This window comes from Toxoplasma gondii, chromosome IV (assembly GCF_000006565.2).
Source record: "Toxoplasma gondii ME49 chromosome IV, whole genome shotgun sequence".
NCBI classification, from domain to species: domain Eukaryota; phylum Apicomplexa; class Conoidasida; order Eucoccidiorida; family Sarcocystidae; genus Toxoplasma; species Toxoplasma gondii.
Window position 1 is genome coordinate 1,089,384 of NC_031471.1, and position 13,779 is coordinate 1,103,162.

Sequence of the window (13,779 nt, forward strand, 5' to 3'; positions counted from 1 at the left end):
CAAAACAAAAACCTAGGAAGATCCGCTGGGGAGTGTGTACGACACATATTCCAGTGGGCGTGGTGCTAACCTCTTTGAACGGTGCTAGTGACTCTCTTCGCTTCCGGAGAGTCCCCGGTGAAGTCACTACCTCTAGATCATTATTTTAGTCAATATTTAGTCTATAAGAAAGGCGCCCCAACCTGACTCCGGTAGAAAAGGAGAGAACACCAGAAGTAAGCAGGCGCACGTATGCGAAAGGGGCAACTGCACAGTAAGAGAAGTCGGGAAGTCTTATCACGTACACGCTGGCGCATATGTCTGCCAATTGCTGACTAAAAGTAGCTGTGTACTGCTGCGTGCAAATCATGTAGAATAGGACGATGCTCTTTATAGCTGGACATCCATACGGCGAAAGCTGTCCAAGAGGGAGACTCCATCACTCCTGTTCATGTGACGGCTTTCTTGTACCATCCCGTCCTCCACCTGGCGACACGCCCCTACCTCTGAGACAAACGGAACGGCCGCGCGTGAACGCAAACAGGTTTGTGAAGAGGACATCAATAACTAGACTCATAAAAAAGACAAACGGGCGAGGTATAAGCCTAGTGTGGAAGCGGCCGCGAGAGGCATCGAGACAGGGAGAGAAGCAAGCGGGCGCCGTTGTGTATGAATTTTTTCCAGGGTATGATGCAGGGCAGCCCCAGCGCGCTACGCACTGGGGATTTGAAAAGTGGCAAGCCATACAAGAATCTGGAAAGCAAAGACTGCATCAATTACATTCGTCTCCAAATATTTCTCCCCCTTGTTCGCGGTCGCCACCATACACACACATGAGTTTATTACGTTCTCAAATTTCCCCAATATCCCGCAGTGGTCGGCTTGAACCAAGCCGTAGACAAGTTCGACGTCGACGCAACTTCCTGCTGGTCTGTCATTACGTCAGTTCTTTTCCAGTATGGATGTGAATACACGTACATACATGTGTATATATAAATATATATATTCACTCATTCGTGAGGCAGTTGCGTTTCCACTTTTTCGTGCCCTGAATCACTCGCGTTCAAATGCAGGAAGGTGCGTATGGCTGCTGAGGTGAGAGAGACTAGAACAGTCCTGATGGAGGGAGCGTGAAGGCAGGCGTTTTTTAGAAAGTTCGTTTTTCGCGAGTCTGCATCCTTTCTCGATATCGTTCACGCCTAGAAAACGGACAATCCACGGGTCCGTTAGCACATCTGCCGCACTGGGCCGTTCGTCTGCTTGTTTGCTGCACAACTGGAAAAACACAACAGGAGGGAGCTTCGTGAAAATGGGGAGAGGAATCGCAAATGAATCACACAGCACCAACCAGCGAGCTGCAAACCTGAAAGCACGGGATTGCTTTAAGTCGGCCTTTACATAGAATACGTAAGAGTACACACAGACATACATTGCAAGAATCGCAGAGAGAGAAGGAAAAAGAGCGAGAGCTCTGGATCGATAAAACGCAGAGAGGTACGCATACGGGCTAGGCAATAATACGTTCGGGAGAGCCGTGGTGCACTGCTCTGTGGGCATCGTCTGGAGATACTGAGGTATACTATTTACACTTACGCGTGTTCTTGCACCTGCACATGCGTCTACATATACCGATCAATCTACAGCTATGAATATGTAGAAAAGATATACACGCATATGTATAGAAATGCATGTGTATGCATAAGCGTGTAGAAATATATGTGGTGAGCAAAAGCACACATCTCGAACGACGAGGGAAGAAGAAGGAGAAATTGATAGTCTTGGGACAGTCGAAGAGACAGATACACAAAGAAGCAAGCGACGCCGGAGACAGAAAGAGATGACGAAAGACACATAGAGAACCGGAGGAGCGGAGAAACGGAAACAGGAAAGAGAGTGAAACGTACACGGAGTATCAGGGAGCGAGCCTCGTGAGAGATCGTCGGGTGGAAGGGGAGGTCGGTGAGCTCGCATATCTGATTGAAAAGAGCCTCCTGTTCAGCAAAAGAAATGGCACCATTGGGCAACATTCAGGGCAGCTAAATCGGAGGGTAGTCAGATCACTCCAACCGCTGCCGCCGAGGTGCAAGCCTGCATCTGATCAAATGAAATATCTGCATTTCTGAGACTGATTTGACATGCCTACCTGTTCATGAGCACATATGCATGTATATATATATATATATATATATATACTACTCCTATCAGTGCTACCGCGCCATATATGCATCTCCATATATTCCTAAATAATCCAATGTTTTTGTCGATTTTGATTCCTACACCAACCGCGTTTACGCACAAATGTTTGTGCACGCGAGTATGTCCATCTGGGTACTGGTGCATCTGTAAGTTTGTGCCTCTGGAGACTCAGTCTTCCACAAACACAAGCATGCACATGCATACGTTTCATCCAGACCATAATTCGATCTATCTTCATGACAGTCTCTCTACATATCGATGTGTGCGTATGTGGGACCACAGAAAGGCCATAGCAAGCGGCCTAGAGCGGCTGTTGAGAGACGGCAATCGAATGGAGTGGTACGTTCACCTTTGAATCCCCTAGGAAGGGCGGCTGTCCCATAAGAAGCTCGTAGAGGCAAACGCCGAGACACCAGAGATCAATACGCATGTCGTACGGTTCTTTGCGAACTATCTCCGGAGCCAGATCTGCACGACACAGCCGGCGCACCGCTCCAGCGCATTCAGACACCTGGAACGACATAGATTGGCCTCACTTGCTGTTTGTATGCAGGGCTCGCGCGGGAGACCCCCGAAGCAAAACACTACAGACAAAGACAGATCTCCACGTGACGGAGGCAAGAAAGCGACCAAGGGAGACAGCAAGATGGAGAACAACGGAAAGCACAAGAGGGGGAGAACAAGAGAGAGATAAGGAGGGAGAGCAAGAGGGAGAACAAGAAAGAACACACGCGCGAGAATAAGCGAGAGTTCAAGAGGGCAGACAAGACGAGAACAAGAGGGAGGAAGAGAAGACAAACACAGAAATGGGATGGGGGAAACACTCACAGGTTGCCGTCCCGCAGAAAGTCGTTCGCTTGTGCGTCGCAGACAGCAGCTTCGAAGAAGATGGTGAAGGCGTAGACGGAGAGGAAGACGATGTGCGTGTATCGATGTCGCTCGCGTCTCCGCTATGAGGAGACGGACAGTAGCAAGCGAAGCCAAAGTCAGCGATTTTCAGTTGGCCGAAGCGATAGAGCGAAGATGGCCGCACAGCAGTCAAGCGACTTGCCATGTGCCCGCATACGGTCGCACGTTGACTCCCGGTTTCGACGTCAGGTCCACAGGAATCTAAAGGGAAAACAAGCGACGGCGAACGACGAAACGCCAGGCCAGCCAACATGCAAGCGAAGCAATTGGTGCAAAGAGAGAGGAGTTACGAGATCAAAACAGAAGGAGGCAAGAACGAGAGAGAGGAAAAAAGAAGGCAGAAACAGGGACTGAGGGAGAAACAGCACAAAACGCAGAGCGGCCCCGTGTCCTCTCAAGGAATCCTCCGTTCCACTCCGGCTCTGTGCAGGATAGAGGCTCGCGAGAGAGACTGTGTGAATCAAAACCAACGCTCCTGTAGATCATCGGCCGCTGCAACGAATGCGTCTCAAAGTGCTCAACGCCAACGCCATCAAACAGAGGCACGAGCACGGTTGTCAAAAACACACCTTTTTCGTGAACGGCTGGTCCGGTGCTCACCTAGAGACTGCGTTTCCTCTACGTCAAAGTGAAGAAGGAGATTTTCAGGTTTGAGATCTGAAAGGAAGCAAGGAAGAAAGAGCAAGAAACGAATGCGCCAGCGGCGGAAGACAACCGCTCCTCCCCCCCCCCCCCCCAAAACGAGCGAAGGAGAAAACAAAGGGTGGGAATGAAGAAGAGAGACCACGTCAACTGCCCTGTGTTTTGCCTTCCGAGACTCAAACGCGAACATGTCCGACGTGCCTCTACACGTATTTCACACCCACACTGTTACACATTCCTGCTAAACAGTGTCTAGATTCGTGCATGTATTCATTCCACGTACACCAATAAACGACGTCGAGAGACAGACAGCGAGAACGATGCTCACTGATATTGATCCACTGCCTATATATATATATATATATATATATATATATATATATTGTTTGCAGTCGTGACATAGTTGGCGTTACCTCTGTGGATAATGCCTTTTCCATGAAGATAGCAGAGCGCATCGGCAAGCTGGAAAATGAGCTGAAAACGAATAGACAAAGGAAAGGAACGATTTTGACGAAATAAAAAGACACGAGAAGACGGTACTCATGCATAACTCTGTTTTCCATCGTGAACATGTTTCCTTGGCTTTCCAAGCTTCACCGTCTGCACCTCAATCACAATCGCCCGCAGTGATACACACATTATACACCCCTACACGCCCCACCTAGCTGTGTCCCTGCAAGTTATCCGTAAATCTATACATGCCTGCTCAAATTCTGATGACTACATAAAAAACGTCGAGACCACAAAAAAATTAGAATATAGGTGTTTTTATGGGCGCCTGCACGTATATGTACATACATGTGTATGTACATACATGAATATTAATTATCTGGACTCCAACGTGTGTGTGTTTTTGCGTATATGTGTTTACATAAGAGCTTGTATTGCGTGCAGAAAACGCATTCAAAAATGGACTGTTTAGCTGCAATTCGCTCTGCCAGATATATCGCCTTTTCTTTCACTCCTCGAATTCAACCCACGTGGGCAGCTTCCGTCTCCTGAATGTGGTGGCAGCGCCTGAACAGCCACAGACACGCAGCAGTCAGAGACCGCGAAACGCGAGCGTCGCGACAAACTTTTGGCAAAAAGAAACGGGCGTGAAGCACGCGACAACGGGAAAGCGAAGGCACCGAAGAGAGAGGGAGAGATGAGGAGAAGCGAGGAGGCGTTCTCGGCTGTCAGGCTGAGACTCCAGCTACCTCTGCAAGAAGAATAGCTAGAGGAAGAGAGGACGACGAGGAAAAACTAGCTGAGAACAACAGTCGACAAAGCGGGCACAGAACATAGGGGAAAAGAGACAGGATAAACATTGGAGATATGGACTGAAAGCAGAGTGCTCACTTCAGCCGGTCGCGGAGGGTCCCGCCATTGGCATATTCGAGAACGAAGTAGAGTTGTTGGTCGTCTTCGAAACTGCTGAAGAAGCGGACGATGTTCGGGTGCCTGTTCGGGCGTCGCAGACATCTCAGGGAAATCAACAAATGCACCACCAGGGAGAAACAACGCCGACAAAAAACCACCCGTGCGCGACTCGACGGCGTTCTTCCCTCGGCGCTGTACCATTTCTCGCATCGACATACAGGTAGATCTCAAACTATAGACCTAGCCCCTCCGCGACTGTATACAGAAGAGTCAATTCTGTGGGTTGCAGTGTTCTCTGCATGTGATTCACTAATTCAGAGAGGTAGCCAAATATGCAGTGACAAGCGCGACACCTCCAGGCAACCATCGGTATTTCCGCTCGTCTGAGATCTTGACGTCCCCACTGCTTTGCTCTTTCGTCTTCTTGGCCTCAACGTTGTTCTATCGTTTTAGTTTCCGTTGTTTTCCTCCGCGTACTCGAGACCCAGGTGGATATCGCGCTCTTTCTTGACTTGCTCTCGGATTCGCATTTGGGCAATGTTCGCCTTGGAGAGAACCTTGACGGCAGCGACGGTGTCGTTTTCCGAAAATCCTTCTTCTTTCTCTGTCCTCCTCGCGGTCTCTTCTTCTCTCGCATTCTCGCGTCCATGTTCTCTCTCGCCTCCACCTCTGCTCGTTCCCTCTTCTCTCCTGTCTTCCCTCTTGGTTCTCGCTCCGCCTCCTGCGTCTTCGTCTGTGCGTTCGCGCTCCTCTCGTGCCTTTTCTTGTCCCTGTGCAAAGGAGCGAGAAGCAACGTGGCGTCGCGTGCGGCTGTGGAAGCGCAGAAGGTCCTCCAGCAGGGGCCCTCCGATGCAGCGGGCGCGGTGGACTGTGCCGGTGCTGAGAAGAAATAAATCGATAAAGAAAACTCCGCGTAATGAGGGTGAGCGTCTAGTGCGAAGACGCGGCAAGGATAGAGAAAGAGGGGAACGCGAACCACAAAACTGGAGGAAAAAGAAACCTGGAGCTCGTCGCGAGCAAGACATCCGCTCTAGGTATGATGCGCCCACCCAGGCAAACGTTCACCTTTGTCCCCTTCTTTTGTTCTTCTCTTCTCTTTTCTCGTCCTCGCTCTGTTTCAAGACTTTCCTCCTCACCGGCCGCAGCCGATCGGCAGATCTCCGTCCGCACAGAAGTCTTCTATTCTTGGTTCCGTTCTGATGGCGGGCGTCGTTTCTTTTGTGCCTGTCCGCGTTCTATCTCTGGGATCCTCCTCGAATCCTAACCCCTTTCTGTCTTCTGCTCCATGCACGGGCGCGGCCATCTGCGGTCCGACCCCTCCGGCGCCGTCTCTTTTCTCTGCCAGCTCGTCCCCACGACTTGTTTTCCTTTGGCCTGCATCTCCTTCGTCCGCTGCTCTCTCTGCTGACTTCGCCTTCTCCCTATCCGTCGCCTGTCTCTGTAGAGCGGAAGAAGCGTCCCCGTCTCCAGTGCCCTCGCGTCCGTCTGCGTCGCCGCTCCCTCCACTCGCGCCTCCAGCCTGTCTCTTCTCTCCCGTGTTCTGCTTCTCCTCATCCCCCGTCCACGCGGGGGACGAGGAACCTACCTCGAAGCCGCTCTGCGAGAGCCACTCCAAGTAGGAGACATTGTGGGAGAAAGACGGACGCTGGGAAGAAGTCAGCGACGCGTTCTTGGAACACGAAGATGCAGCCACGGTCTGAACGACCGCGGCAAGGGGTCGGCGCGCCCGACAGCCAGCAGAGGGCCGATGCGATGAAGTGGAAGAAGGGCAAGGCACTGAATTCGAAGAACGGGGAGCAGGCGGCAGACCTGCCTTCTGCAGTACCTGAATCCGGTGCTTCTGGACAGGCGGTAGAGCAGAGCATGAAGAGGCAGGTGGAACAGACGCAGAGGCGCATGCAGAAGAGAAAGAAGAGGAAGAGATAAAGGTAGAAGGGTGGGAAGAGTGGAAAGAGGAAGGGGAGGGCGCGTGAGAAGGCGTGCATGAGGCAGTCTCGCTGGACCGCTTTTTCAAGTACGTTTTTGTTGCCGATTGTCGAGACTGGAAACTCAAAGACCGTGTCTTCCGGATTCCTTGTTCCGCGTCCTCTCTTTGTCGCGTTAGTATGTCCCCCCGTGTTCGCTCCTCTCTACCTACAGACTGGCTGATTCGCCTCGGCGGAACCGGCGGACGAGTAAGCCTGGAGCGTGCTTGCTCGTCGCGACTCTGACTTCTGTTCGCGTGGAAAGAAGCTGCTCTGCCGCCGTCTCCGTCTTTTCCATCCTCATATGACTTCATCCCCTTCTCACGCACATCTCTTCGTCCTTCGATGCTTCGCCCCGCCGCCTCTCCTCGTCTCCCTCGTGCACCCGCTCGGCTCGTTCCCGGCCCTCGCGGCATGTTGGGCGAGAGCAGAGCGACAGATGACGGAACCGAAGACGATGGAGAGCAAGCAGATGACGAAGACGCGAAAGGGAAGGCCGACGTAGACGGAACGGATGCGTTCCGAACGGAAGACGGGCAGCTGCTTTCACCTTCTCGTTCTGTCTTCTCTGAGGGAGGTTTCTGAGGCTCGTGAGCAACTCGCACAGAGAGTGATCGAAGCCTCTTCCGGTGCGCTTCATTTTCTCCCTTGCGCAGGCAAGGCTGACTCGTTTCTCGATTACACTCTCCTGCTGCACTTTCTCCGCTGTTTCTTCGGTGCACTGTTTCCCAGTTCGCCTCACGCAGTTTGCCTCTTGCTGCTTCGTTTTCGTCCCCGTCGCGAGTATGCTCCGCTGCAGAGCCTAGCCACCTTGTCCGGACAGACACTGACAGTCCAGAGTCTGTCTGCGAAGACGGTCGACTTTCCGTTTTCCTCGCCGTGATTTGCCCCTCAGTCCTGCCGTTTCCGCTCTTGTGCGCCATCACCACCTGTCGCCGTGAATCCTCCTCTTTTCCCATTTGCTTCTTCTGGGCGCTTGGGTTAGCGAAGCTCAACTGCCCGCCGCGAGGCAACACATCGACGGACTCTGACGACTCACGAGCAGCGGAGTCGCGATCGAGGGTAGGTGGATACAGACCAAGTATCTCCTTCCTTTCAGAAACCAAATCGCTTATCGGAAGAGGCATGCGCAGCGTCGGATGCGGCTCGCGCCCACAGCACCCAGGCCGGGGCGCCAGTGGAACTGTTTGGCTTTTCGACGGTCGCTGACTTGTCCTCCGCTCCGCAGACTGCTGGCACGGTCGGAGCGGCACTCTTCCTGCTTCGTTGTCTCCCTTGTGTTTTCCGGCATCTGCAGCACCCCCGTCTCTTCTCCTAAGGCCACTGGACCCCCAGCCGCCGAAGTGAGGTGGCTCTTCAGGCAATGAAGCTCTTCGATTCTTGTGACGAGCATCTTTCCTGTCCTCGGTTTCGCGCTTCTCTCCTGTCCCATCTCCGACTCTCTCTACCTCCTGGCGAGTCGCCTCCTTCCCGCTTCTTCTCTCTTCTGCCTCCGCCCCCCGTTGGCTTTTGTAGCATCCTGACAGACGCGCATCAACGCCGGCAACGTCCTCGCGCTCCCTCGAGCGAGGCGAGAACCAGCACTCTGTGCTTCGTCCGTTAATCTGCAGCTCTGCGGGTTCAGATTCGCCCACCTTAGTTGCGGGGTCCGACTCTTTTCGTCTTCCTCCCGTTACACCCTTGAGACCACAAAATGCCGTGTGTCTCCTTGTCTCTGTGTCGGAGGCAAGGGCAGTCTTCGCCCCTTCTCCAGCGACCTCTGCCCTGCCAGGTTCTTGTTTCCGGCTGCCAAAACGAGGCGAAGAAAGCACGTCGGTCGGCGTGAAAGTATCTGCGCTTCTCTTCGCATGCGAGAAGAAAGAGAAGCTCTCTTGATAGGTCTGCGCCGCTTCTTCTCGCCCTGCGCCAGGCCACCCGATCGCCGCGTTTGCCTCGCCAAGAGGGTAAGCCGGGAACCCGTTCTCCCCGGGGATGTCCGCAAAGGGAAATGTGTGCGGCGATCGCGTGCGTTCGCTGGCTCGCAGCTCTTCCGGGGCTCCGGCAGAGCCGAACGCTGAAGGAGACGGAGCTGCAGAGGGAAACTGAGAGCGCCGAGCAACGCCACGGAAAGCAGGCGTCGGTGGGCAGGAAGAGACTGCGACGACTGAAGGAGAAGACGAGTTCGGAGAGGGAACCAACGAAGAAGGACGACTGAACGGAGCAGGACAGGACGGCGAGACGCGCACCTCCCGCGTCCGTGACGCAGACCTTTGTAGAGCGGCTACTGAAAGAGAAGGCGGCGCTGGATTGCGCCATCGAGAAGGCGCCCTGGATGGAACGGCAAGCGGTGCTTGACGAGAGGCAGACGCCAAAGTCGCTGGACAGGGGCAACGGCCTGGCTTACCTGCGCGTTTTCCGATCTCCATCTTTTCCTGAGGTGGGTGGAACACATGAGAGAATGCCTTCCCGATACGGCTCTGCCGAGGCGTCTTCTCTCGCTTCTCGTTTCTCTCTTCCTCTATCTTTGCTCTTCGCTCCCGACCCCGTGTAGCCCCCAGCAGCGCGACTCGCGGAAGAAATGGCTCGCCTCGAACATCCGTCTCCCGCTCCGGTCCACGTTTTCCTTCAGACTCGCAGGGGACGCTTGTTCGCGTTGTTCTTCTTTTCTCTCCCCCAGACGTTTTCAAATCCCTGCCTCGCATGTGGTCGGAAAGAGCAGCGTCTCTCCGCTTCGTTCTGGGCGCTGACACGAGTCTCTGCGACGAGTCGCGCAACGAAGACGAAGGGAAAGCAGACTGCGAGACAGAAGGCAGAGGAGGAAGATACTGGCGCTTGAGTGCCGCTTGCATGCGTACCCCTGCACGTTCTCTGTCGTGGTTTCGATCTTTTTGTGTCGGCTGAGCTGGCAAAGGGCGGATCCGCGAAGAGCTCGCCTCCCGCTCGCTCTGGCTCGTCTCCCCTTCTGCGACTCTTCGTCTCTTCCGATCTTCCGACGTTTCTCTCCGCAGTTCTTCTCCCTCGTGGTCTGAATCGTTGGGCTGCCACCCCGGAGAGTCCGATCTTCCCAGGCGCCTCCTCGCGGCTTCCTCCCTTGTCCCTCTTCCGAGTCCGTGGTCTCTCGGGAGTGTGGGGTTCCTCGCATCCCGTCTGTTGACTGACTCAGTTCTTGCGCTGCCCGCTCCTCCAACTTCTTCTCTTGGTCCTTCTTGGTCGTTTGGACAGTCTCGCATGCATCTGCCATCTCGGAGCTTCTGTGATTCTTCGTTGCCTTTCTCGCTGGGTTCTTCCCTGGCGGCTGCGACCGGCACTGTCCCGCTTCGCCCGCTCGACTGAGCGGAAGAAGCAGAAAAGGCAAGATACGCTTCTTTCTGTTCAGGGAAAGAAGAAAAGCAGAAGTCTGTGGGGACCGCCGAGGGGTCGCGATGAGCGAAACTGCGTTCTGAATTCTCCTGGGTTTGGTAAGGGCCAAACACGCCGCAGCGATTTGCCGTCTCGCGGCTGCCTTCGCATGCAAATCCTGGGCGCCCTCGGAGGGCGCGGAAACTGAACAGGCCTTCCTCCTGTCTGTCTTGCTGACGACGGTTCTCCAGCCAAATGAGGTGTCGCCGCTCTTGCCGGAGAATGAGCGTTTCACTTTCGGCCTGTCTGTGCATCTCCTGCGGATGGTGCATGTCCGCCAAAGGGCCGTTGTTCGTTCTCCGGGTCGGCTCCGCAGGATTGACAAAGAGACCGAGACGACTCTCTTGAAACGACTGGCTGCGATGCAGTCGGCGAGGGGGGTCCCAACTATTCATTGTCTCTCCCTCGTCTTGCGCGTTTCGCCTCTGTCTGCCTTCTCCATGTCGGTCTCCGTCTTCTCTCGGTCCCTGTGGGTGTCTCGTTCCATGTCTCCGTGTCTCCTGTTTTTGGCTGAACGCGTCTGTCGTGCCTTGCGCGTGTACGACGCTTCTAGCGTCTCCACTTTCTGGATCTCGTCGCCGTCTCGCCCGTTCCTCGGTAGGACTCTGGTCGTTTCCCTGTCTCGCGCTTCTTCTGTTTCCGTCGCTGGTGACAAGCAAGTCGTTTTCGAGAGGTGACAGCGGAGGTTTCCGTTTCATCTTTTTTGTCGCCTCAACTGGAGAGAAGCCCGTGCGAGAAGAAGAAAAGGACGCAGATGCGTAGCTCGAGGACAACGAAGAGAAGGAAGAAGACGAGGAAGACATGAGCGTGCAAAGAGAGGAAGAAGAGTCGCATGGGTCTCTAGGCGATTGGAAGATTTCGTCGTCTGCTGAAGGGGGCCGCCGCCGAGAAAAGAGACAGCCGATGGGTGACGCATGCGTTCTCCTGCTCGGATCGACAGGTCCACATATGCTTCTGTCTGTCTCCCTCCGTCTTTCTCCCTTGTGCTGACTTTGCTGGGGAAACGCGAGTTCAGGCACACGACTTCCGGGCGAGGAAACGTCCGCCGCCCCGGCAGTTTGAGCACGGTCCTCTTCATTCGCGCGCCGTGGGTCTGCGCCGCCGGTCTTCCCCGGTTGGCCTTCTTCTCTCCACTCCTCTGTCTGCTCTTCTTGGCGGCGCCATCTCGCTGTCCTGGCTCCTGATTCGTGACCTGGCTTCGCGTCTTCGGCTCGTCCCGCCTCCAGGTCCACAGACAAGCGGTCGCCAGCTTGACCCCGGTCGGACCTGCTTCTGCCTCCTACGCTTTGGGGCAGCCAGGCCGCGGCTCGGGAGAACACGCTGGCGGGTGGCTTCTTTTCCCCTCGCTCTGAAGAAGAGAAAGACGACGCCGAAGAGGAATTCGACGGTGAGCAAAACGAAGAAGAAGCAGGAGGCGAAGGCGCGTGGTGGCTGAGCGTTTGTGTGTTGACGATGGAAGAGCTGGCAGCGAGGAGGCCCGAGAAGACCCGCGAGGCAAGACCTGAGGCGGCTTCTCCGAGAAAGGGAGCTGCGTGTTTCTGAGAAGGTAAGGACGTCACTGCTGGAACAGGGAGAAGCGGGTGAGAGGAGCGCGTTTCCGAAGCACATTCGTCAGAAAGAAACGAGGGAAGAGGAGCTGGAGAGGCAGACGCAGCAAGACCGGAAGAGCGGTCCTGATCAGCAGCCGAGAAAGCTTGAGAGTCACAGGAGGAATCCAAAGAAGGAAGAGATGAAACAGAGTGAGGCGACTTAAAAAACGGCGCCGCTGTTGGCCGCGGAGACGTCGGCACAGCTCGGGTCGTTGGAAGAGGCATGGCGAGGAAGTGGCGACTAGATCACCAAGCCAACACGACCCGGTTCTTAAAGAAAGAAAGGGGGAGAGGAAGGAAGTAAGGAGCTTGTCGTGCCGAAAAATCAGAAGAGTGACGAACGGAAGTGAGAACCCAAAGAACGGGGTAACAAAGTCGTGTACGGAGGAACCCGAGGTAAAGCCGTAGAAAAGGGAGAGGCCGGAAGTGCCTTACACGTAACAACCGCGGCAGATGTGTACTGATTCTCATTAGAGGGCAAAGGATAAGACAGATAATGCCCGTTTTCTTCCACGTTCAACTATTCTCCACCGCTCTTTTTCGCCGTTCTTTCCCTCGGCACCGCTTGCCTCCGCCCTCCCTTTCTCCCTTGAATTCGTCTAGCTTTTTGCTGCGTTATCCTGCCTCCTTCAGCTTCAGAGTTGCCTTCTCCACTTTGTTTTCCTTGAAGTGTTTGTCTTGTTTCTTCTGAGTTCTCTTCCTCGAGACCACTTGAAGCTAACGTAACAGCCCTCTTGCTTGTGCTAGCGCCGGAACCCGCACACACTGTAGCTGAGGCAGTTGCGACAGGAGGAAACGGAGGAAAGGACGGACTTTACCGGAAGAAGACGGAAGAGAAAAGACGAGGAGGGAACGCCTGAACGGGAGAAAAAGGGAAGCCAGTCAACGCCAAATTTCGCAGTGTTACTCGAATCTTTCCACGCAAAATCTCAAGTCACACGAGACAGAAGAGTGTGGCGGTGGGGGGTGGCTGCTGGAGGGTGAAGAAACTGCTCGCAGATCGAGGCTGTTCGAAGACATGCATAGAAGTGGTTTTTAATTGTTTTCGTCTTCCTTCGAACGAGTTCTTCTTTTCTTTCGTTTTCTCTGGTATATTTCTCGCGGGGTTTCCTCTCCGTTTCGACGCGCAACCTCCCGCCAACGCGCCCCGGTTCTTCGTCTTGAGTCGGACCTTTCTTCCTGCTTTTCGCCGTTGGTGCTTCATTGACTGCTGCATTTTCTGCTATCCTTCCGCATCTCCCGCGGATTATTCTTTTTTAGCTGCGGCCAGAGACGGCGCTTTTCGCCCTTGAAAACCACCTGTGTCCAGAACCGGTCACTGAGAGTCCTTTTTTCCAAGCTAGGTCTTTGCGAAGGAAGTAGGATATTCGAAGCCGGGCACATCTTTACACCACGCGCGAGACTGAAACTCGAACACATAGAGTACACGTGACGAAATCTTTAAACGAATCATCACGAAGACGGGCGTCACAAGCTGAAAGCGCCCGTTCCAGTAGTTAGGTACAGAATCTACGCTTTAGAGGAGAGAATGTGCGACAGGTCCGTCAGCACATGCCTCGTCAAAAGAAAGGGGATTTCAGTATCCTACGGCACTCAGATTCTTCCACATCGGATTTGTTCTCGCGCAATACCTTGACTACTGTTATCATTCGCACTAACCACGGCAACCTTCCCCCTGTCAGATCTGAGAGGCCACACGATTCCCAGACGTACGAAAGCCCCACACTGCGGAAAAAACCACCATCCGAAAAGAATCCTGT

The 13,779-nt window shown here is 54.1% G+C and overlaps 1 protein-coding gene across 1 annotated transcript; it reads right to left on the reverse strand.

Moving 5' to 3' along the window:
* Positions 1–779: 779 nt before the first annotated feature.
* TGME49_318770 (aurora kinase(incomplete catalytic triad)) lies at positions 780–12,936 on the reverse strand. The gene is made up of 10 exons (XM_018782941.1): positions 6,225–12,936; positions 5,566–5,967; positions 5,068–5,169; positions 4,707–4,743; positions 4,140–4,200; positions 3,685–3,741; positions 3,004–3,285; positions 2,525–2,643; positions 1,884–1,970; positions 780–1,254 (listed from the first exon to the last, which is right to left on the reverse strand). Exons 1-10 carry the CDS (start codon positions 12,242–12,244, stop codon positions 1,033–1,035), a joined length of 7,389 nt encoding a protein of 2,462 aa, XP_018638015.1. The 5' UTR covers positions 12,245–12,936; the 3' UTR covers positions 780–1,032.
* Between the last annotated feature and the right edge of the window lie 843 nt (positions 12,937–13,779).